The sequence below is a fragment of the Berghia stephanieae genome, chromosome 9, assembly GCF_034508935.2.
Source record: "Berghia stephanieae isolate SIO BIC M18660-M18661 chromosome 9, UCSD_Bste_1.3, whole genome shotgun sequence".
In the NCBI taxonomy this organism is placed as follows: Eukaryota; Metazoa; Mollusca; class Gastropoda; order Nudibranchia; family Aeolidiidae; genus Berghia; species Berghia stephanieae.
Window position 1 is genome coordinate 18,808,666 of NC_088368.1, and position 24,395 is coordinate 18,833,060.

Below are 24,395 nucleotides of genomic sequence, written 5' to 3' on the forward strand. Positions count from 1 at the left end.
CATGACTTTACTTTTCCCATTTAAAAAATGCTTTGGACCATACTGGTTTTTATTATTATTATTATGCAAGCAGCTACATCTGATCAGCACCTTATATAAATAATAAGAATCTACTGCGTAGCCAATTATGCTTAAAAATTTTATGTCGTTTCTAGTTTGGGATTTGAAATAGAATTTAAAACAATAATATTAACATGGTGGTCTAAATGTAAGTATGACCGTTAACTGACCGATCGCTGAAGCATGACCGGAATACCGTCTCCCGTCTGCTAGACTTTGAAAACAAACCGAGAGCACTTTATGATCAGGAATGTTGTGTTAGTGTCTTAGATGACAAGACGAAAAACATGTCGACAAATCGTGTAGATAAGTCTAAGTGACTATGATTTATTACGAAATGTAGAGAGATACTACAGCTGGTAAGTATGGCGTACAAATTATCGAGCGAGTCTTTTTGTTTACTTTCTCAACCCACGCCTGATTTTGGTTATTTTTATTTTCATAATCAACGTTGAGAAAAAGAAAAAAGAAAAAAAATAATCTTACAAGCATGAATCGAATACTTTCAAATTTGTGAATATTTTCCTCACGAGACAGGAGTTGTTCTGTTAAAAAAAAAAAAAAAGACAAAGAATTTGGTCGAATCTCGGGTTTGCCATCAAATTTTTATATGTTTACTCTAACTCTAGCCTAATGATTAATTTATAACCAAGACGTATACCTGTGGTAAAGAAGAACTTCTTTAAGTATGAGTTGAAGGCTTTATCAATTTTATAATAAAATCTTATCTTCTTTTGTTTAATGAATATTTATATGCGTTTTAATTTTTTTGTCTTTGCTACAGTAGAAGGTTCGGTTTCCGCATGTTAGACAGTATTCAGTATTGTATTTCAGGTCTGCATGCTTTTTTTTTCTTTTATCCTTCAGATATAAAGATGGAAAAGGCGATCCATCAGGATTCAAAGCTTTCCTGAGGGTAAAATCGCTGGACAATAATTATTTTTTTAGATATGTCGGAAATCGGCTTCACACCTTTTTATTCCTTTTAGCAGCCTCTGTATTTTATCTACGTAATGATCTTAAGGATATAAAACGTTGATGTCAAAAATCCTTGCGATTTTGTCTAATTAATGATTTTTATAATGATGTTATTGTCGTTCACCTCCAAGTTCTTGGTCTGTTTGGAAAGCTTGTCTCTGGTCCTTGGATGTCAACTCTGTACACACATGACACGGAGTGCATTCATCTGCAGTTGTCAAACAGTCAACAGGCCTGCCTTACTTTCATCAAAGACTGCATAGAAAATCCTAAATTGTTATTGACGTGCACCCATTATCCTTTTGGAAAAGAATTGGTTTGGAATGTCTTGTCCTCAGTGCCCTGTGAGCGACTGGAACATCTTCATTGTTCGTTGATGCTGCTTGTATGTTTGAAAAGATATCAAAGCAGCTATGTAGATATTTAGATGGACCATTGGTCATTACCCCTGATTTGCTGGAAAACTACTTCTGCACCTGTTCACAATATGTATGCTGATAGAGCATTGGGAATGATCGATTATTTATTACGCCGTGCCCCAAATGCTCGTAATTGGACTGTTGATGCCCATGTGCGAGCCAAGCTAAACAAAACCCTTGACTGGTTAAGTGACACTGCTGATGAAGAAAGACTTCTTAAATTTTGCAGACAACATGGTGCCAAACTACCTGGCACAGGTTGGATTGATCTCATTTTACGATTTGCGGCCAATTATAGCTCGTTTTTTGCTACATTTGCTTTAGTTTATTTTTTTGTTGAGGTTTTGAGCCCTCTAAATTTATATTTTGTTATGCTTCAGATTGTTATAAAAGTGAAATGTGGGTTTAACAGTTTGTCAACAGGTTGGAATGTTCGCATTTTATGGTTTGCGGCCAAATTACTCGTTTTTTGTTTCGTTCATTGTTTTCTTTTTGTTGAGGTTTTGACCCCTCTAAAATAATATTTTGTTATACTTCAGATTGTTACAAAATTGAAATGTCGATTTAACACTTTCCTTTTTAAAATTTACTTTTGACTTGATACAGCACAGTGATTTTTTTATAATTGTTCTTTTGAACCTGTGCTAAATTTTGTTTCTGTATTGCATAGTCCTGCTATTGATGAAAGTTAAAATTGAAAATTTCACATTTTTATCCCATTTTGTTATTTAGATGTGTGGGTTGGAATGTTCACAGTTTATGATTTGCGACCGATTTTCACTTGTTTTTTTAAGTGTTGATCCTTCAAAATAATGTTATTTTTTGATGTATCGCTATCAATCTTTGTTTTTTAGTAGCTAGCTGTCATACAGGATTAAATTTCATAAAAGTTTCAGGTCTCTATCTGAAGTCGTCTCTAAATTATGAATATTTTATTAGTAAAATGCCATGTTTATACAGGTCACAGTTTTCCTTATATGACGCTAACATCTCATTCATACTGCAACCACCATTGAGTACAGACGATACAAGTTATTTTTCATGACACTTTATTTGTTTTCCACGTTTATTTGTGTATTGTTGTGCTGACGAAGGGTTTGTACCCGAAATGTCCATTGTCTGTTTTGTTCCCATAAGAAGCCTTTCCATTTTCACTCTTTTGAACGCAAGCTGGGTGAGTTATTTGCTGCGATAAAAATATCTCATTTCCTAAATCCAATCCTGTGACAGAATGCTATAGTATCCATAAATATCACCATAATTATTATCACCATCATCATCATCATCACTACCATCTATTTTTTTTTTTTTTAGAAAAAAACCCCAAAAAAGTCAACCTATTGGATTGCTGAGATTGAGTGAGGCTTCGGCTCTTGGATAAAAGCATCATGTCGGAGAAGAAAGGTATGCAGCTGATTATCTAAAAATTCACTCCAGCTGGGTAGATCACGAGACCTGCTCTCTTTGCGGCTATGTGGTCTTGTGGTATGACACTCGCTTTCTGATTGGAAGGTCCTGGGTTCGAGCCTCGCTCGGCGCATAGTTGAGTCCTTGGAGAAGGCTCTTTACTCACATTCTCTCACCGTAGTCAGGTGTAAAATGAGAACCTGGCTGTTAACAGCGTTATCTCTGTCTGAAAAAATTATAACATCGCCTAACAGGCGTCATGTCCCGTCCTAAATATTAAATGTTGCTGTTGGTCAGGGACCCCTTGTAAAGCGCTTTGAGCACATTTAGTGGATATTGCGCTATATAAAAGCTCAATTTAAAAAAAAAATTTTTTTTAGAAGGTTCCCCTTATCTGAACCACTCAATCTGTTGTCTCTTTCCAAAAAGAGTGTCTGTCCTTTTTTTGTTGTTGTGGGCTTTCTTTCCATCTTTCTGTTTTGATTAATGATTGTCAAGGTGACAATCTTAGGGTGGATGTTGTCCCAATTTTTCTTGACTCACTATTCAAGACATTTGAAAATCAATTAGATCGCATGAAAAAAGGCGGGGCATAGTCATAAAGCTAAATGAGATCTCTACATAGATATATACAGATGATATCAAAATTTGAGAGTTACATCCCAAATCTTTAATATGGCAAATATATGGTGCGTTTATTAAAACAATTATAGAGTTGACGTTTTAAACTTATTTTCCTGAAAAATTGTCAACAAAAATTTCAGTAAATGGATTTGATTGTGGTAAAATTTCTGACTTGCATTATTTTTGGTCTGGTGACTGCAAGGTTCTAAACATTTCCAATTATTTTCCCAGACCCAATGTATGTTGTGTATGTCTTGTCAACTTTTTGAATGTGCACATATTATCTATCCTGTATCCAGAATTTTGTTAGACTAAGTAATATTTTATTATCATTTTAATCGTGCTATATTTGATGGAATAAACTATGACTTCATGGCTTCAAAGAACCATATTCTCTTTTCATCTGTGAACTTCTCATTTGAAAGTTTAGAATGTATTTAACTGACTTGCTTTTTTCCCATCAGTCTTATGGAAAATATAGTTGTGTACACATCATCTCCCAACTGTCCTGTTCGCTGCATAAGTAACATCCTCCATCTAGGATGTAAATCCTATTTGCTCGAGTCTTGCTGCTAAACTGGTTAAAGTTTTTATTTATTTATTTTTTTTTTTTGTAATTTGTTTTAAAATGTGACCCATTGCATCAAAACGGTATTAAGTTGGGTTAAGTCAGATGACAAATATGGATTTTAAATCTTCTTTTTCAGCTTCTGCTTCTGTTCCTGCTTCTTCTTCTTCTTCTTCTTCTTCTTCTTCTTCTTCTTCTTCTTCTTCTTCTTCTTCTTCTTCTTCTTCTTCTTCTTCTTCTTCTTTTCTTTACTTCTTCTTCTACTTCTTCTTCTTCTTTCTTCTTCTTCTTCTTTTCTTCTTCTTCTTCTTCTTCTTCTACTTCTTCTTCTTCTTCTTCTTCTTCTTCTTCTTCTTCTTCTTCTTCCTTCCAGTGTGCTGCACCAAGTTGTAAGCGCTTAGAGCAGCCAGGAATTGTTCATGACTTGGTGCTAGCATGTGTCTCTATTTCTTCTGGCAGATTGTTCAATTCCTTTGTGGTTCACTGGGAAAAGCTCTATTGCCTTTATGTTGTGTTTGATCTGTTGTGTATTTCAAGGACTGGGAAGTGTGAGTTCTATGTCTGCGTGTTGACAGTTATGGATTGGTGTTTGGTATTATCCAAATACTTCAGCCCCAACACCAACAACGGTCAACAGCTCTCTCCACCCTCAAACACAAATACTCAGAATTAAGTCGACTTCAAGAAATATTCAGATTCACACCAGAAATGTGATTTTATTTTTATTATTTTTGCGAGTTTAATAAATTTTATTTATTCTCTTCAATGAAAAACAAAAATTTAGCCGAACTCTTTTTTTTTTTCTTCTATTTTTGACTATTAAATAAAATTTTAGCATCTTGCAATGTTTTTTTTATGTCATATCCCTGGCCAGACCTAGACAACATGCATTATGAAGTAAATCCTGTGAGACCAGAAGATCTTCCACATCCACCATCATATGAGGAGGTCTTTGGTCAGTATGTAACGTCTATTCAAAGTGGACAGACAGCACTGCCAAGTCTGGCTTACATTGATATAATGCCTCGTCTGTTGCACCCTGGCAACATCAAAGAGAGAATGGAACCAACTTTTCAGTCATTTGAGTAAATGAAACACTTGTAGGTTTTGATTTTCAAAATTTCTTTATAAAAGTCTAGCTCAAGAACTAGGCATTTTATAGGTATGGATCAGATTCAAAGGACTGAAAAAAAAAACTCAAAGCAATCATAATTATGGAAATTTGATTAAATATTTTTTCCCCTCTGCTTCTTTTAAAAACAAAATTAAGTTTCCTCAATTTCATTACTTAGAATTTAAATATAATTTTTAACGTTTGGTTCATTCCTAAATTTTGCAGCTTTGTGATGTTATGGTGTTGCACTTTTGATTTGAACCTGTAGATACCTAATTTTAGTCCTTCTATGGATGGCGAAAAGTTCAGTCCCTGGGAAAGGCTCTCCACTCACATACTCTTAGCAAACTCAACTATATAATGATTACCACTAGGCTGGTAGGAGTGTTGTCTCTGTTGACAAAAAAAACAAATAACCTTATATCTTTGTGGGATGGTAAAAAATGTAAATGTTTTGGCTGCATACTTTTTTAACATAATTAGGTGAGTTTTTAAATTGGATTAATTGACATATTTTAAGCTAAGAAATTTTTTTTTTTTAATTGGAGAAAATGTGAGAGAGCATGAGTAAATGTCATGTAGAGTTGTTTTTTGTTTTTACTAGTGTTGATGTTTTGTTTTGTTTAGCATGGTGTAATAATGTCTGAAAAATATCACAAAGATCTAATATTTATTTATTTATTTATTCTTATTTTTATTTGCTGCTACTCTTATGTACTCTTGAGTAATATGCAGTATTTTCCGGCAATAAAGAAATTTTGAATTGAATTGAAAAAAAAGTTGTTAAGATCTTGATATCATGAAAGGTAATGTGGAGAAAAAAGTCAATGCATATTAGTTTTATGGTTTAAACCAGTCCGTTGAAAAGTACGAAAATCTTTAGAAAGTCAACCCCTTTGGTTAGTTCAAAGTCAGTATAGATGAGCTAATGCAAAGGGTAAATGAAGCTATGTAACAATGACATAAGAGATGTTAGCAGACACTTGTGCTGAGTTGACCTAACATGAGAATTTGTTTATTATAGAGAAACAGTGGTGCGCACACAGGAAACAGAGGATAATGAGTCATATTCATATTGAGTTGATTAATCTTGATGAATATTATTGGTCGAAATTGTTATTTTTATTACAACTGTGACTAGCCTGTTGATATCACTCAAACACAAAGTATAGTTTATATTTTTTCTCTAACAAAACAGTACACCTTTATAGTTTTTAACCTAAATTGTTTTATTTTATCTAATCCTCATGAATAGCAAATTCATATTCTACAAAAATCGAAATGCTTCAAACTGAAATAGTCAATTTGAAATCCTTTCAACCTAAATAAAAACCAAATAACACCCTGTATATGAAAACAATACATGTATGTAACTTATAATACAATTATTTCCTGATGTCAGATACCATAATCCTTTCATTTCTCTGAGCAAACTTGATATCTGTAGAATAAAAAAGGCATAAAAATTGAATGATATTGTAATATTCATCAGATTTCATGACCAATGTATGTTACACATTACTAAGGACATGGATGATGAACTATGTCATGGATGATTAAATTGACTTGATTTGTTTTTTTTTGTTTTGTTTTTTTAACTAAGCCTACTCATATATCATAGCAAAGTTTATAAAGTTCCATAAAATCAGCAAATATATAAATTCCCACCAGATTTCCATTACCTTCACTCAAAATAAATTATTAAGTTAAAACAAACTATAAATGTGAAAAATGTTACAAAAAATATAATAAGTGACAAACATTACAAATGTGAAACTAAGTGACATGAACAGATTTTCCCTTACCTTCTCTCGGTTACTCCATCTTGACAGTTGAATGATGCGGAAGAAAGCCATTAAGCTTTCAAAGGGTTGAATGCGATTGAAATCAAATTGAAATGATGTTTTGTTTCTGGCATGATGGAATTATTGGCAAATTACATTATGACATGAATTCATATTGGTATTTTTGAAGTGATTTTTAGAATTTTTTTCAATTCACTATTTTCCATTACTTTGGTTTTGCTTAAATGTAGAAGCAATTTACAATCTCAAAATTCAACTCGATTTCAATGTATCATATTCTTGTTGTCAATTAACGGATTTTAGGTGCTGATGTGACATGATTAGTAACATGCGTCATGGCCAATTACTCTATTTTATAGATAAAATCGGCAGAATTTTTCCTCTTAATGTAAATTTATGTCTCACTGTAACAGGAATCACACAAATATGTAAGTTATTTTATTGAAGTTATTGTTTAGCACTGTAGCAAAGTGGACCTACTCTGTGGTGTCAAATTTGCTGTAATTACTTTTCTACCTTTTTAAACCCAAAATTCTATCTCACTCTATGTAATGAATGTGTCATGATTATGATTAGAGCAAAAGGAAGAAGACGTTTGAAACAGAAGTGATGTGATGTATCAGTAAGTTGAATTTGACCATGTCATTCTAACAGTTGGAGTTTATATTTATATAAAAGACAGAGGTTGAAATTTATACTTATATAAAGGACAGGGGGTTGAAATTGACAAAGCAGATGCAATACTATTATAAGATATATAAAAATTCCTCATAAATCATACAGCCAGACCTGATCAAGTATACTTTTTGAAAGAAATAATGCATCATTTAAAAAATCTTATTGGACAAGGTATAAGAATTTAAGATTTGGTTTTGACTGAACGTATAATTAATATTGTCTAAATAATTAAATGCTATGAAACGTATGTATTGATGGATTATTCTCAGTACTTAAGTCATTTATTCCTATTAGCCTTTTACTCATCATTTGATACCATTCTACTTCAAGGGAATTGGTGACAGGAGCTAATATGTGGCTAAGACACAATCCAGGACTGTCTGTATGGAAATGTGAGACTGTAGAAAGGAAAGTGGCAGCCGGTAGTCAACCTGGGACTCTTTTCATTGACTTGGAGAGTATGGTTCAGCACGAGGCTACCTTTGGATTTAACTGCTTTGTTTTCGGCCTAAGGTGAGGGGATGGGGCTGGGTCTTCTGACCTCCCTTTGATGGACGGAGAGATCACTCTTGCTGTGTCTTCTATCCCTCTAAATATGGGTTCCTTTTCCAGGTTGCCTTCTGTCTTTTTTTGGATTGGGATTTTTCATTATTGTCCCTTGTCCTGGAGGAGGTCCTAATCTGAATTTGGGGGGGGGGGGGGGGGGGGGGGGGGGGGGGCAGTAGTCAAGTGTATAATTCCTATTTTTGAGATATAATATTTTTTTTCTCTCTGTTGTTATGGACTATTATAATATATAGCTTTATGAGTTATATTGTACTCTGTAAGTATCTCAGAGTGTCTTTCACACCTCTACTTGTGCCTAGATGGGACTTTTAAGTGATGTCAACCTACTTCCATTGAGCAGTCAAATGTATAATTCCTATTTTTGAGATATAATATTTTTTTTCTCTCTGTTATTATGGACTATTATAATATATAGCTTTTTGAGTTATATTGTACTCTGTAAGTATCTCAGAGTGTCTTTCACCTCTCTACTTGTGTCTAGATGGGACTTTTAAAAATTTTAAGTGATGTCCACATACTTCCATTGATAAATTGTTCTTGGAACATAGTTCTGTTCCATATTTGAACACGTTTCCTTTGTCTTACTTTTTCTCTGATGCTTTTACAATCAGATCTACAACTTTTCCCCTGTCATCTTCCTTTTTACTGTGTAGCTGAAATGACCTAAAATTGTCACAATAACGCCATAAAACCACTAAAACCAATCATAAGGTGGGAAGTTAGTTATTGTAATGGAAACGAATCATCATGATGATGATCATGGTGGTTGTTTATGACCCATCGACTCAAATCAGTCTTATGTCGGGGTTACAATTTACAGACTAGATGTAATACTATAATATAAGATATATATTTCCCATGAATCATATAGCCCAGACTTGAAATAATATAACTTTTGAAAAAAAAAACAATTCATGTTCTCTTGAATTGTTTTAAAAATCTCATTGATCGAGAGTATAAGAATTTAAGATTTGTTTTTGACAAAAAGCGATATTTAGGTAAAAATAACTAGAAATGTGAAATTTAAGTTTTATCACTTAATTATCTTATTGATTCTATTTATTGACGTCAATAAGTTCCAAGTGTTGTACTTATGACTATTAATACAATTTTTATAATCTGAAATAATACTGTTTTGAGGTTGTAGGTCACATCTAAGTGTCCTTTCAAAACAGATCTCTTTCAATAACGGTTTTCTTTAGGTAGGTTGAAGTTTTTATTTTTTTTTACTTAAACCATTAAACCAGTTGTGACTCTCTGCCTCAATCAGATATTGTGTTCCTTGGATCAGACGTCAACAATTCTCACCAAATCTGGAATCTCTTAGCCCAGTGGTGCAAATATGTGTAAGATTGGGACACATGCTTAGTAAAATAAAAAGTGATAGAACAATGAAATGTCCACTGATTGTGTTTAAAGAGTGTTATAAAGGGTTCTGAGGCAGGTTGAGCATGTACATTTTACGACCAAAAAAAAATTAGATTCACTAATATAATTGTTAAAAAATTCCACTGCTATTTTTCAAGACTGTTTTTTATTTGTTGATGGAATAGATTTTGAACTAAATTTGATACTAGTTTGAAAACTCATGATGACGTTGTTTCCATGGAAACAGCTTGCAACACCTTTGTCCTGTAGTGTAAAACAAATTAGTCTTGAATTCGTGACTCATGGTGTCTTGAAAAAATCTCAGTTAAAGCCATCATTCATGAATTGATTTAAACCTCTTTGTTTGGTCCTTGAGGTTTTCTAATTGTCTTTTAGAAGGCTTTTAATTGGGTGTTTATCGCAATTTTAACAAAGCTGACATCTTTTTTGTCAAAATTTGTTTAAAAATTACATACTTTTTTCAGTGCTTCAGGTTTAACAGTGTATTCTTTTTTACTCTCAAGATTGTGGTTGACTCCAAAGACGAGCAACCAAAGTGGACTTCAGGAAATTGGAATGAGGAATGTTTTTCCTTTGGAGAAAGAAATTGATATCAATGTCCACTATAATGCATTCGGACTACGCGGGGGACATTTTAGATTTGGTGGACTGGGATATGGGATTTCACAGAAACAGACAATGATTACTTATACTGGTTTGAAGAAGAGTTTGGAAGCCTTCAACAAAAAGATTAAGGAGGACCCATTGCCAGGTTAATGAATGTGAAGTAATTGATGAATGATGTTAACTCTATACAATTACGATTTAATTGTTCATAATTAATGTTTAATAAAATTCTATATACGACTCTATCTCAAAATGGTGTTATGCCTGGATAAACCAGGTGCTGAAAAGGAAATTTTTAAGTTGAAATAATCAGAAATATAATATTTTCCTTTTTCCCCTGAGAGAACTAAATCTTTTGCCCTCATTTAATCATATAAGCGTAACTGTAATTTCATATTTTGACAATTGGTTCAATTTAAATATCTAAAATGCCCTGACATAATGATGTTTTGATGCAGTGGATCAAGTATGTAAAATTTTTACCAAGAGAAAGAGCAACACACCAATATTAACCCATAGAGGCCCGGTGTTTACTAAAAAAAATTCCCCTGAGGCCCAGTGTAAGGGGCATAACTCTTAACAAAAAAATACCAACACAAAGTTAAAAGATTAAACGAGAACCAAATGACATAAAATTATAATTTTAATTCCTTTTTATAGCCAGACAAATTTGCTTTCGAATGATATATAACATGACATGTTTTGATTTCAATAAATTGGGAAAAAAAATATTAAAAAAAAAACTCGTTCCCGGCACCCCCATTCCCGTCATTTTCGTCAATCTCGGACTCCGATTCAGTGTCCGAATCACCTTGATCGGGTGCTAACGCCTCGTCTTGTCCATCCCCACCATCGTTTACATCTTCTCTTTCTAGTTCGATATCGCTTTCATTTCCAAAACCTCTTCATCGTCTACACCACTCTCCAAAACATCATTTCTAGCGCCACGCAACAAACTCGTGAGGTACGGGAATGCCATTTTTCTGAATTCGATTACTCACTTGCTATCAATGATATAAACGTGCGGTTAAAAAGGAAACGGAAATAGAACGATCGCATTACGTTTACGATGTTTCCGGTTTAGAATAAAACGAAGTGATTTGTTGCAATAACAAAGTAAACATGATCCGTTTTTTCTCGGGGGCCGCGGGCGATGACGGGCGATGCGGGCCTCAACAGTCGTGGGCGACTCCAGGGGAAGCGGGCCTCTATGGGTTAATAGGGCCATTGTGTTCAGTAATTAAGTTATTTTAAACATTTTTATTCTTTATTGTCTTCTGGCACTTATCTACTCACTTCATCTCTTGTTGTTACCAACATAAGTGCCTGCTCCACTCACTTTTCTGGTAGAAACGTTGTGGTATTTCTTACTGGCATTGAAGTATTCCTTCATTGCTGTCTGGTATGTTATGGTCTCTTAGGAGAATGTGACCAAGACGTTTCCATCTTTCTTGTTTTATTCTATCACTGACAGTAACAGGGCGTACTCTACAACAGTCGTAGAGATCTTGGTTACTAATCTTGTCTGGCCATATCACACCTATGACTCGATGGGAGTTGCTTTCTGTGTTGGGTGTCTAAAATATATGGACTATATATGGACTGTAATATTGTATTTTTCCATTCAGGAGCCATTCTCAACATTGAGTCCACAACTCTAAAGTTTGCAGAGGGAAGGAGACTGATAACAATACAAGAAGCAGCCTCTTCTGCAATGTGGTTTGAAACAGAGGGCCAGTCTTCCAAACGATATACACAAATTCTGCGTATCTTTTACCTCAAAGGAAGCCCAACTAAGCCTGAAATATGTGAGTAGAACAATGTGCTAAAGATGTGGGGATAATTTTTTACTTAACCCTCTCCTTACCATGCATAGGAAAATCGTCACATTCGTTACGATGTAACCGACCATTTTCTCATTCTGATTTCTCTTGTACATGACAAAATTTAAAGAAATGCTTTGATTACAGATACAAATACTCAACACTGTGTTGTAGAGCTCACTTGTTACTTTTTTGTTTGAGTAAGAAAAGTCTATTTTTGTGCTGGGTGGGTGTGAATTTTCGGGGAAAATTCTAAAAATAGCTGGTAAGGAGAGGGTTAAATCAAAATCCATTTTTTGCAAATAGCATAAATATATTTATATGATAGTACAGGCCAAAAAAATGAGCTTGATAAAGTAAATTCAGTCAATTTCAGAATTAATTTGCTCAATTATGGTTTGCTCAATTCATAACTCTTTCTGTCTTACCGTTCCTATTTTTGTCCAAAAGTTATAGTTAACTCATAGACAGATGCAAAATCGCAACTTGTGTAATTTGCAAACAGCAATTAGCAAACCGAGAAATATATTTAGATCATCGTATTGCCATTTTCATCATTGTGGCCTTTATCATATGACAATATTCATTCTTATTCAGGCATGAAAGAATTCTTACCCAAACAACTGAACAATCCGCGAAACATACTCCTCTGTTATCCAGCAAGCAGCGACATGGGTTCAACAGCAGTCAGTGAGTTCGATTATGTTTGGTTAAGTTTTATTTCTTTATGACGCTAATTTGCAGCAGTGTCAAATATGACCAGTTACCTCAAATCGGTATTATTATTTTGGGATGGTTTAGATGTGAAGATGTGTGTGTCCTGGGTTCGAGCCGCACACTTGGCGCATAGTTGAGTCCTTGGAAAAGGCTCTTTACTCACCGTACTCAGGTGTAAAATGAGTAACTGGCCGTTAACAGTGTTGTCTTTGTCGGAAAAAATTGTAATATCGCCTAACAGGCGTTATGTCCCGTCCTACATGTTAAATGTTGCTGTTGACCAGGGACACCTTGTAAAGTTCTTTGAGCACAATTAGTGGATATTGCGCTGTATAAAAGCTCATTTTTTCTTTTTAAAGCCTATTTTTTAAGATTGCACTTATAGTTATAGTACGTGCCACAAGAGACAATTTTTGAATATTCAAAATTGATTTATCTTACTATATTCATAAAGCATTCTGATAGTCATGGAAAACTCTTTTTAAATTTAAAAAATCCATACATAAATAAGAAAATGAGAGCAAATTCATTTTTCAAGAACTTAGAATTTTTTTTGCTCGCCAATTGATGTAAGAAAATAATCCAACTTTGATGTCATGTAACTAAACACCAAAAAGATTTATCATACTTGTGAAATATATTTTTAAAGCACAGTGACTAGATAAATGAAAGATAACAAGATTTGAACCAGACACAATGTTTTTACAAAATCTCCAGTCTGTTGAAATTAACCCAAATCACTCGAGAAAGTAAACGTTGTGGCCTCCAGCATGACAAAATAGCATAGTTTACGTCAAGGGTTAGTGAATACTACGTGGAAGAGGTCCAATTTTTTAGAGACATTTTCTTCAAATGGTTTGTTTTGTTTTGTTTTTAATGGTTTTACGGTGCTTGCAACACATTAAGGTCATATCAGCGTCAGTGTAAAGGAAGAAAATTGGATAGTAAAAAAGTTCTAGAATTATTATTAAACCACCGAAGAAAAGGTAAGGCAAAGGGGAATTTGTTCAAATAGGAAACAGATGTAGATTCCAAGAGCACACTATCAAAGTACTGAGTTTGAGATCACCTAAAAGTCTCATCTAGACACAAGCACAGGTCCCAACTAAGAAGAGGGATACACTCAAATGTTTAAAAATCATATATAATATTTAAACAAAACAATACAGTGCATTACAGGGAGATGACTTACACGGAAAAAAATATCATCTCCCAAAACTCTAACTATACATTTGACTGTTTCCCTCCTAGCTAGGGTATCCAGCCAGGGCAAGGACAAAACCAAGTAATCTCATTCCAAGACAAAGACAGAAAGCATGTTGGAAAACAGACATAGGGGGATAGAAGACACAGTATGTACCTCCCTGCCCACTATGGGAGGTTTTTTAAATGGTCTTTGCAGAATAAAGGAGTGAACATCATGAAACACTCAATTTTGCATGTTGGCAGAAAAATTGCAATAATTACGAATAAAATGCATAAAAGATTAAATATCTCTCGAAAATAATGCAGATAGAAGTTAAATATCTCTTCTTATAGGAAAGCGGCCCTGCTGAATTCAAAAATCATCTTAACTTTTTGGTAAAGTCATTATTTCCTTCTCAAAATTCAACATGACTTCATGAATGATAAGCACAATGTTCGAACCAGTAGCATAAGATAATAAATCCACCTCTAAAGAAACTCATAATCCCAAGACATCATGTCTTTACTACACCCACGCCTGTTTTCACTTCCATTATGGACTTGTCTGGGAGTTATATTGCTTGGTTTTTCCCTGGGATCCTTAACGGAAAGAGTGCAGTCAAATGTATTATTCCTTTTATGGAAGATGACTTTTTCCACTGTAAATCGTCAATTTGTATTTATTAGGTGTACCGATATATCCATTGGCATTAGAGTGCTTCCATCTTATACGGGATCATGCGCTTGTGCCCAGCAGGTGTGTCTTGTGTGCCCTCAACCCCCTACCACCCCAGTCTTTTAGTGCTTTAAGGTCTATGACGCATGCCTGTATACTGATTTCTGTGCTACTGAATGCACTGCTATCCTTTAGATAGGATGCTTGTCTGAAATAAAGCAATATCCGCCACACACACCCTATATATATATATATATATTATATATATATATATATATATATATATATATATATATATATATATATATATATATATATATATATATATATATATATTGATTTACATGTAGTGTTTCCATTATTGTTTTAGCATCTTTATGATTATTTTTGTTTTGCCTTATATTTTTTACAGGGCATTCAGATTGCAAATTTGGAAACAAGATTTGCAGACATCAATCGATTTTTTGGTAAGTTGTTTTCTTTACCATTAAGTTCTCTATTTCTTCTCTGTTAGTGCAAATAAGAAAAAAAACCCAATGAAAGACCCCCCCCCCCCCCCAAAAAAAAAAAAGGATGAAAAAAAAAGTAAATTAAAAAATGAAAACGAAGAATTGTCTAATTAGACCGAAAGGTCCAGGGATCGATTCCCGCTCTGAGCAGCATATAGTTGAGTCCTTGGAAAAGGATCTTTACTCACATTCTCTCACTCTACTCAGGTGTAAAATGAGTACTTGGCTTTTAATAGCATTGTCTCTGTCGGGGAAAAAAATGTATTATTGCATAACAGGCATCATGTCAGGAGAGAAAAAAAAACTCACTAGGGAGTTCTGCACAGCCCGGAAGATATATATATAATATCAACAAATAATAGAAATAACACCCCAATTATTTAAATTATCAATGGTAATTAACTAGGCCTAACCTTAAGTAGAAATTTGCCGATTAAATTTCTTTGTCAAGTCTTTGACAATGTGAAATGATTTCCAACTGCTGTCGACGTATTATTTTCTTTATTTATTTACAAGCAACACAAATGATCACATCCAGCGCTCGATCGTCTCGTATTCCAAACATAAATATTGATTCTTTCATTCTGTTACTTCGATAGGCCCTAGGTTTCTTCTGTACCCCGTAATATTTAACACTGTAGACAGTATTGGCAGATCATCCTCTTCATTTTCATTTAACCCATAGAGGCCCGCTTCCCCTGGAGTCGCCCGCGACTGTTGAGGCCCGCATCGCCCGTCATCGCCCGCGGCCCCCGAGAAAAAACGGATCATGTTTACTTTGTTATTGCAACGAATCACTTCGTTTTATTCTAAACCGGAAACATCGTAAACGTAATGCGATCGTTCTATTTCCGTTTCCTTTTTACCGCACGTTTATATCGTTGATAGCAAGTGAGTAATCGAATTCAGAAAAATGGCATTCCCGTACTTCACGGTTTGTTGCGTGGCGCTAGAAATGATGTTTTGGAGAGTGGTGTAGAAGATGAAGAGGATTTTGGAAATGAAAGCGATATCGAACTAGAAAGAGAAGATGTAAACAATGGTGGGGATGGACAAGACGAGGCGTTAGCACCCGATCAAGGTGATTCTGACACTGAATCGGAGTCCGAGATTGACGAAAATGACGGGAATGGGGGTGCGGGGAACGAGTTTTTTTTTTTAATATTTTTTTTCCCAATTTATTGAAATCAAAACATGTCATGTTATATATCATTCGAAAGCAAATTTATCTGGCTATAAAAAGGAATTAAAATTATAATTTTATGTCATTTGGTGCTCGTTTAATAATTTTTTAACTTTGTGTTGGTATTATTTTGTTAAGAGTTATGCCCCTTACACTGGGCCTCAGGGGAATTTTTTTTAGTAAACACCGGGCCTCTATGGGTTAAAGAAAAAGATAAAAAGAATTTCAAATCAACTCATTTTCATTATATATTCCTAGTCACATTAAATGACAAGATTTGTAGTTCAGAATCAATTCCACGTGTTACCAAAAACTCACTGCTAAGAAGAATAAAATCAAAGAATATTTTGACAAAACAATAAAATGCGACACATTAAAACAAGTCATTATAGTCCATGTGCCTTCATAGTAAAGTGATGTTATATATCTAACCCTTCAACTCCATGACTCAATTTCTTTCCAATGATAGTTTCTTTAATTATTTATCTACTTGTAACTAATACTTTTTTTTTTAACCAAGAAATAGAAATAGGATTCCCAGTTTCATTTGAAGCCCAAATCACATGATTGTTGCTGTTGTCTTAGCAAATAAGGATAAAATATTACATTATGTAGGAATGAAATCGAATCCCATCGTTAATGGGGTAAAGAAAAAAGTCTGAAATTTTGAATCATTTCGTGTTGAGAGCGCATCGAAGCAGGAAAGAAAAATAACCGGGCATGCAATTCTCCCTCGGTAATCAAAATGCCAATGCCAAACAGTTCTACGTCACATCCACCTCTTACAATTTATCTCGACTGACATGGGCCCGCGCCCAATGAGGACGTCGCTGAAATACAACCAGACCATTGGTTTCTTCAGCGCCAACCATACAGATCTCCTCTAATGTTTTTATTTGATAGCTGACAATAGATACATCCGTCCCTCATTAACTTTTGGGAGATTAAGAAGGTTAGAGTTGTCGACGTGGCGAGAGATGGTGCCTGTAAATTAAATAAACTCTTGTGTCCTAGTCATTATCATTTCCATGCTTATATTTAGTGAGAGTAGTTATGGTGGTTTGTAGTGATGTAATTGGAGTAGGGACTTATTCATGGTGAACCAATTAAACAATAGTGAGCCATATATGGACAGGATCCTTGCATAGATGATAATTTAATGCTAGTTTGGTGTTTTACAATAACCAATGGGGTTCCCGAATAAATCCAAGAAAAAATAATCTTAACAGATCAGCCCGTCTCGACTTGGATCATTGATAATAATGATAATAATAATAATAACAATAATAACAATAACAATAACAATAACAATAATACTAATAATAATAATAACAATAATAACAATAATAATAATAATAATAATAATAATAATAATAATAATAATAATAATAATAACAATAATAATAATAATAACAATAATAATAATAACAATAATAATAATAATAACAATAATAACAATAATAATAATAATAACAATAATAATAATAATAATAATAACAATAATAATAACAATAACAATAACAATAACAATAATAATAATAATAATAATAATAATAATAATAATAATAATAATAATAACAATAATAATAATAACAATAATAATAATAACAATAATAACAATAATAATAATAACAATAATAATAATAATAATAATAATAATAATAATAATAATAATAATGTACTTTATTCATCCAAAAGGAAATTTTTGTACAGACGTATAAAAATGCCGACAATGATACATACATAAACATAATATACGTAAATATGTGGTAAAGTAAAATTTGGTAATAGATATATAGTGTAATAATATTGTAGGCTGTAAGAATAATTACATAGTGTAAATTAAGGGACATACAGATTATAAAAGTGTAAAGATATAAATATCTAGAAAAGGTATATTGATATCAACCTAATATAAGAAAAAAGGGTCAGTAAAAAGCTAAGAATTAGTTACAGTATAATACTATTGTAAATTGACTGAGAAAACTTACATAATATAAATTACATGGCACGTAATGTAGAATAAAAAGGTCAATAGAAAAGATGTAGTTAGCGATTTTATAAATTGATGTTTAAATATTGTGGGTATGGAGTAATTTTAAAGAAAAGGTATAGTAGGTATAGTATGAGGTTCGATCCCCAGTCAAAGGAGGATGATTTTTGGGATTATTTTTTCTTTTCTTGCCATTTATTTTCTGCTTTATCTTGCCATGATAAATACACACCTTCAAAAACTTTTATCAATACCTGCCTGCTCACACGTTTGTCATACAGGCAAAGTAGAAGTGGACACAGATTCAACCGACCACTTTGACTATGGACTGATGTCTTCCAACAAGCTGAGATTCTTGAGAATTTTCTACACTCCCAACCCGTCTGTCCCTTCTTTTGCTCACTCAGCAATGTCATCCAAGTTGTTTGTTCCAGTGTCACTCGGAGGAACCAAGTTTGAAACAATGACACAGACCATGGCAAGAATAGATGCCTGGATGAGAGCAACCGGTAAAGGGGTGTTTTGTTTTGTTCTGGTTGTCGATATTAGTTTGTTTGTTTTGTTGTTGTTGTTGATTTTTATTTTTGTTTTTGTATTTTTTTTTTTTTCTGGTTAAAGAGAAATTGACTTCTTTTACATGACCTTCTATCATAAGTTTGGTATTAGCATTGGGTCACGCATGCATTAATTCAAAGGAACTAAAATTCAACCGGGTTTGCAGGAGTGATGGGGAATCTAAAAAAAAACAATTTTTATTATATAAACCCACTGCCTTAAAACAGTATTTGGTCCAAACATTCCAGATGAAATAATAATTACTTTATAGATAGTATGCACTTGGCTAAGAAGCTCATAACATTGCCATCCGGAAGTATAACAGACCAACACACAAAACTGTGTAACCAAGAACGTTTATCGTCTGGGTATTACTGATTAGTGAGAAGTACTCATAAACGCGGATGGCAAAAAACAATAACAAAGACCCGAGTGACGTCAACTTCGAACTATCTATATTAGATTATTTTTTCATCTGGATTGTTTGGACATAATAGTGATACAAGAATTCCATGTTCTTTTACTAATAATCTATTGCATTCAAAGAGTTCTTTACTTTATAGTAGAATTGATCAGAATTAGAAATTTTATCCAATATTCAATGTTAACGTTTTGAGGTTACTGGCCTCTGGTCTCGTTGAATGCAATTGTTTATTAGTAATAGAATATAATATTAGACCTTACATAGGTATAATGCTTTTCTCAAATTGTAGATTGACCTTAAAGTAAAGATTCTGGGTTTTTTTTGACATGGCCTGATCATGTGCAATGAGATTAAAAAAAAAAATACATCTTTTAACATTGCAGGTTTGCCAATATTTGGAGTTGAGACTGCCCCAATTCTGCGGGAGTACACTTCAGGCAGTCAACAAGAGCGTTGTGACTTTTCCTTAAAACCGTTCAGTGCTAAATATTGGGTCAATGCTATCAGGTAAATGAATACTGTACCCTAGGAATTAACAAAGGCCTGTAAATCTTCCGACACCCGTCGGATTTTCGACAGTACAATTTTGCTCGATATATTCTGTTAATTGCTGATTTTTGAATTTTTAAAATAAAAAATTAAAAGTAAATATAAACTTCTTAACGTTAAAAAACAGAACCAACAAAAAAAAAAAGAAAAGAAAAGTTTTTTTTTCGTGCCTAGGAAAATTCAGTTTTTATTCTGTTTTTAAAGCAGACTTTAAAAAAAAGCTTTTAATTTGTCGCGTTAAAGACAAAACAAAACTAGACCGGTCTAGTCAGCTAGGTATGTCATCAATCCACCTACATGCTCCACTAGACGTGGATGTATTCACTGCCTGCCAACTGTGCCACAAACGAGAGAGAGGGTCACGAGTCGTTGAACACACGTGTAGTCAGTAGATAACTAGCACGCACAGCGTCTACAGACACATACGCATTCTCCAGCTGTCTCTTTTCCTTCCTATGCTTTCTTTGTTTCAGTCTTAAAGACAACCGTAAAAAAACAAAATGCACAATAAATATTTTTCTTCGGATAGTGATTGACTGCTCTCAGTGGAAATTTTCTTTCCTCACGACTGTGATCGTTTAATTTTTCTCTTTTTCCTCTTTCACACACAACCGCACCTCCTCCCCTTCCTTCTTCTCTCCTCCTCCTCTTCTTCTTCTATAAGAATTAATCCAAATAAACAAAAGAATCAGCTTAGAAATTGGACACAAACAATAGGAGTGAAGATAAAGCAGCTTCTCGTGTCAAGCACTAGTTTACACATCCTTCAAAAAAGTAGGAATTGTTCTCTTCCTTTCATTTTACAACTAACTCCAGACTTGAGCCCAGAAATCTGTGTACTCTCTCAAATAATTGGGATTTTAAAAAATTTGGTACCATAAAATAAGGACCTGCTTATTTTGTATTCTAAATGAGTGGGGAAAGTGACAGGATCTGACTAGTCAATTGACGTGTCATATCTGTGTTGTGTTTATTAATTAATCCATATTTTTGTCCTGTTGGTCTATTTTTGCGTGTTCAAAATGTTCCGACAATTTTTTCACCAACCATTTACAGGCCTGTTAACAATGCTTACGTCAAGTTATAATCTATTCAATACCAAATGTGCAAAGCCAATGGTTTATATCATTATTTATTTATTTATTTGTAAAAATTATTAATCCTTTAATGTAATGCATTCACAGTAACATTAAAGCCCAGTAAAGCAACTCCGTTTCAAATGAAAGATGGAGGAAATGAATATCGTTCGGACCCCTCAGTGTTTTAAATTATGAAGGTTTTACATTCAATATTAGAAGAGGAATTTCTCCTGTACATGCTTACAATTTTCAGCTTATTTTTTTTCTAGCTTAGCTTTCATCAAGGGAAGCTGAAAATGATTTGATTTCATTGGTCAATATTTGAAAAGATGTGTGTTAAACAATGCTAGGCAAAGTAGAAAAAACAAAATGTTCTAGAAAATCAGCCTGCCTCAACTGCTAAGTTTTAAAAAAAAGTATTTTTCTATCTTTTTCTAGTTCCGTTTCAGATATTTTATGTTGCACCCTATTTTGTCACTTTGAAGATTTCATTGATCATATATTTTTGTTCGTTTTGTACTTTTGACTTTCAGGGTTTATTTCCCATCGGGTTTTGAGGAGCCAAATCCCAATCCATTCCCATCTCGAATGCAATCTGGAAGTCAAAGTTCATCTTCATGTAGCATTTTGTGATTCACGACATCAACTAGAAATATACAGAAGAAGGAGAATGTGACAAGACCAGATATATATTAAGATGAATATTGTTTTTATCATAATGATTATTTTTCACTATACTCTGTCAAAGAAACTTGGTAAAACGATGGTAATAACTTTTAATAATGGATCTGTTGAAGACTGCAATCACTGTGATATTTTAAATTATTACTGCTGTTTATTGGAAAAAAATAGAGTTTCTGTTGGTCTTTTTTTTCTAAAAATTGAGTTGTTATTTTTAAATTTCAAAATATTGTTGGAACTCAATGACAATTTCATCAAATTCACATGGAGATCATTATAAATTTTCATCTTGAATTTAATTTTTTTTTTAAAATGAAAATGACAATTCTGTTTCTCTGTCTTTGGACTCAAATAGGGCAACCTGGACAATCAAAACAAACTTTGAATGGAAACATTTGTTGCATTTAATGATCTCAGAGAGAACAACTATTCAAGATTAATTTAAAAACAATTGTAAAAAGAAGAACAAACAAAACCGACACCATTGAAAAAAGAATTAAAACCTGAATGTTGTAAATTATACTCGACACTGAGTATTTAAAATGATAACTATGCAATACTTTACCTGTTATTTTATTCCATCCGTCCTAACATTTTCTGATGTTTATTTTACACATGTTTACAGATGTTGATTATTGTTGGATAGATATTGTAATTCTTTACTTAAACACTTTGTCTTCTATATTGCTGTATCGCCGTTAGGGTCAATTACCTCTGAATACATTATGTACTTATCCCCAAGCTTTATTACAACTAATTATGGTGTGCAACCAACCCAGACCTTATTCACAGTCTTGTTCCCCTGTTCCCTAAATCCGGCTAACAGTAGATGGGTTTTACCTGATAATACTCTTCAACAGTCATAACGTCACTTCCTTCCTAATGACACATGGTAACTTAGTAACACTGGCTCTAAACTATCGGACCAATGGCGGACGCCCGTATGAAATATTTCTCCGGCGAGCATAACAGCGTTTCCAGAGGAAAAAAAAACCATAAATTTGATCATGTTTTGACTTTTACACATTCTGATCACAAGGCATACGAAAAGGGAATGAAAAGTTCTAGCCAGCATGAAGAATAAAAAGTAATGATTTTCTTTGTTTAGAACCAAGATGGCAGCTGTTGCCGGCGGCGTGACATCAGACTGCTGAATCCAATTACGCTTTGAATTTTTATTTATTATTATTTTTTCTAAGGGATGTTAATAAATATGATATTTGACAAAAATGGGTAAACATGACTATGTAATTTAATCACCTTGGATTAGCTTTGCTAATATATGGTGAATGGGCCTCAATTTCAAGTATTCATTTGACCAGCGAGAGGATAACATCATGCAATTATAGCATACTAAAGTGTACAAATAAATGGAGATAAAGATAAATGGAGTAAATCTTACTCGTGACTGAACAACACAAACAAACGACGTTCGGCCTTTGGCCTTTTTCAAGTAAAAACAGAATACATATATATTTATATTAGATTTGAAAATCTAATATAAATATATATGTATTCTGTGTTTACTTGAAAAAAGCCAAAGGCCGAAACGTCGTTTGTTTTGTGTTGTTCATTCATGAGTCAGATTTACTCCATTTATCTTTATCTCCATTTTATTGATCCATTTAGGCACCTCTATTTATTAGTTGTAAAAATAAACCAAATAGCCCAAAACCCACATACTCAACAAAATAGTTCTATAACTACATATAGGTTATAGTTTTTATGGTTTAATCCTAAACGCTTTTCCTTTTATTTGCCCATTGAATTTGTTCTTATTGTGTAACAGGATGGATTTTAACTAATCTAAAATTCCCTATTTGTTATATTTTGAAAAGTTTGAACATCTTTGTTTTAAATCAGTGTTATGACTTCAAAGTCAGTTAAAATCATTTTACTCAATTTACTATTTATAAAAAGCAACATTTCCTAAACTGCTAAAATCTGGTTAATATGATTGCTTTGGATTTAGATTCTATCTTCAGCCCACACATTGTTTTCTCTAAAGGTGGTGAATCACATATTATACAGAATGTCCACAAAGTCTGAGTACATGTCGTACTTCACTATCTACTATTTTTTTTTTTAATGATTCATTTAAAACGGCATTTTTCTACCTTTAATGCCCATTTTTTTGTTTGTTGAAGTGGTATAGATAGTTCGAAGATGACGTCACTCAGGTCTTTGTTATTGTTTTTTTGCCATCCGCGTTTATGAGTAATGTTCACTGGACTGCATTAATCTGACTATAAACGTTCATTGATACACATAGTTTTGTGTGTTGATCCGTTATACTTCCGGATGGCAATGTTATGAGCTTCTTAGCCAAGCGCATACTATCTATAGGAATAAAGCTGAAACCTTCCTCTATAAGAAGTACTAAATTTAGCTCTGTATGCTTTTTGATGGGCGAGGTATTAAGGGTTGAATGACCCAGTTTAAAAATAGGAATTTCTCAACTCTGATGCTAAATATTTAGGGTTTTTTTTTTTCTGAATGACGACTATTGTGGTACGGCAGCTAATCTAATTTTGATTTCATAAAGTCAGAAAACTCTTATTGGTTTTCTTTACCTTCAGACTAACTTATTTCCAAATGTGTTGAAAATGTGATTTCATTTTCAGGTGACATAAGCCCAAGTATTGCTGTGTCGTCTGCAAATTTTATAATGACAAAATCTTTCATGTGTGTGTGTGTGTGTGTGTGTGTTCATGTCTGTGTGTGATACAGTCATTTGTGTCAGCAATGTAGAATATTGGTGAGCTCACAGATCTTTGGTGACAGATATTACTCAGGGGTTTTATGA

The 24,395-nt window shown here is 33.4% G+C and overlaps 1 protein-coding gene across 1 annotated transcript; it reads left to right on the forward strand.

Moving 5' to 3' along the window:
* The first annotated feature begins 241 nt into the window (after nucleotides 1–241).
* On the forward strand, nucleotides 242–22,257 carry LOC144979158 (uncharacterized). Its single transcript, XM_078925763.1, has 13 exons — nucleotides 242–419; nucleotides 2,772–2,861; nucleotides 4,931–5,141; nucleotides 7,984–8,166; nucleotides 10,113–10,360; nucleotides 11,844–12,023; nucleotides 12,636–12,728; nucleotides 15,029–15,083; nucleotides 15,732–15,747; nucleotides 16,014–16,260; nucleotides 18,583–18,810; nucleotides 19,664–19,787; nucleotides 21,442–22,257. Exons 2-13 carry the CDS (start codon nucleotides 2,846–2,848, stop codon nucleotides 21,539–21,541), a joined length of 1,701 nt encoding a protein of 566 aa, XP_078781889.1. The 5' UTR covers nucleotides 242–419; nucleotides 2,772–2,845; the 3' UTR covers nucleotides 21,542–22,257.
* Nucleotides 22,258–24,395: the final 2,138 nt, after the last annotated feature.

Excerpts from the sequence above, each read along its gene's own strand:
- LOC144979158 (XM_078925763.1), top strand. Across the intron at positions 12,729-15,028 it reads CATGGGTTCAACAGCAGTCA|GGCATTCAGATTGCAAATTT; the intron begins GTGAGTTCGATT and ends TATTTTTTACAG. Across the intron at positions 19,788-21,441 it reads TATTGGGTCAATGCTATCAG|GGTTTATTTCCCATCGGGTT; the intron begins GTAAATGAATAC and ends TTTGACTTTCAG.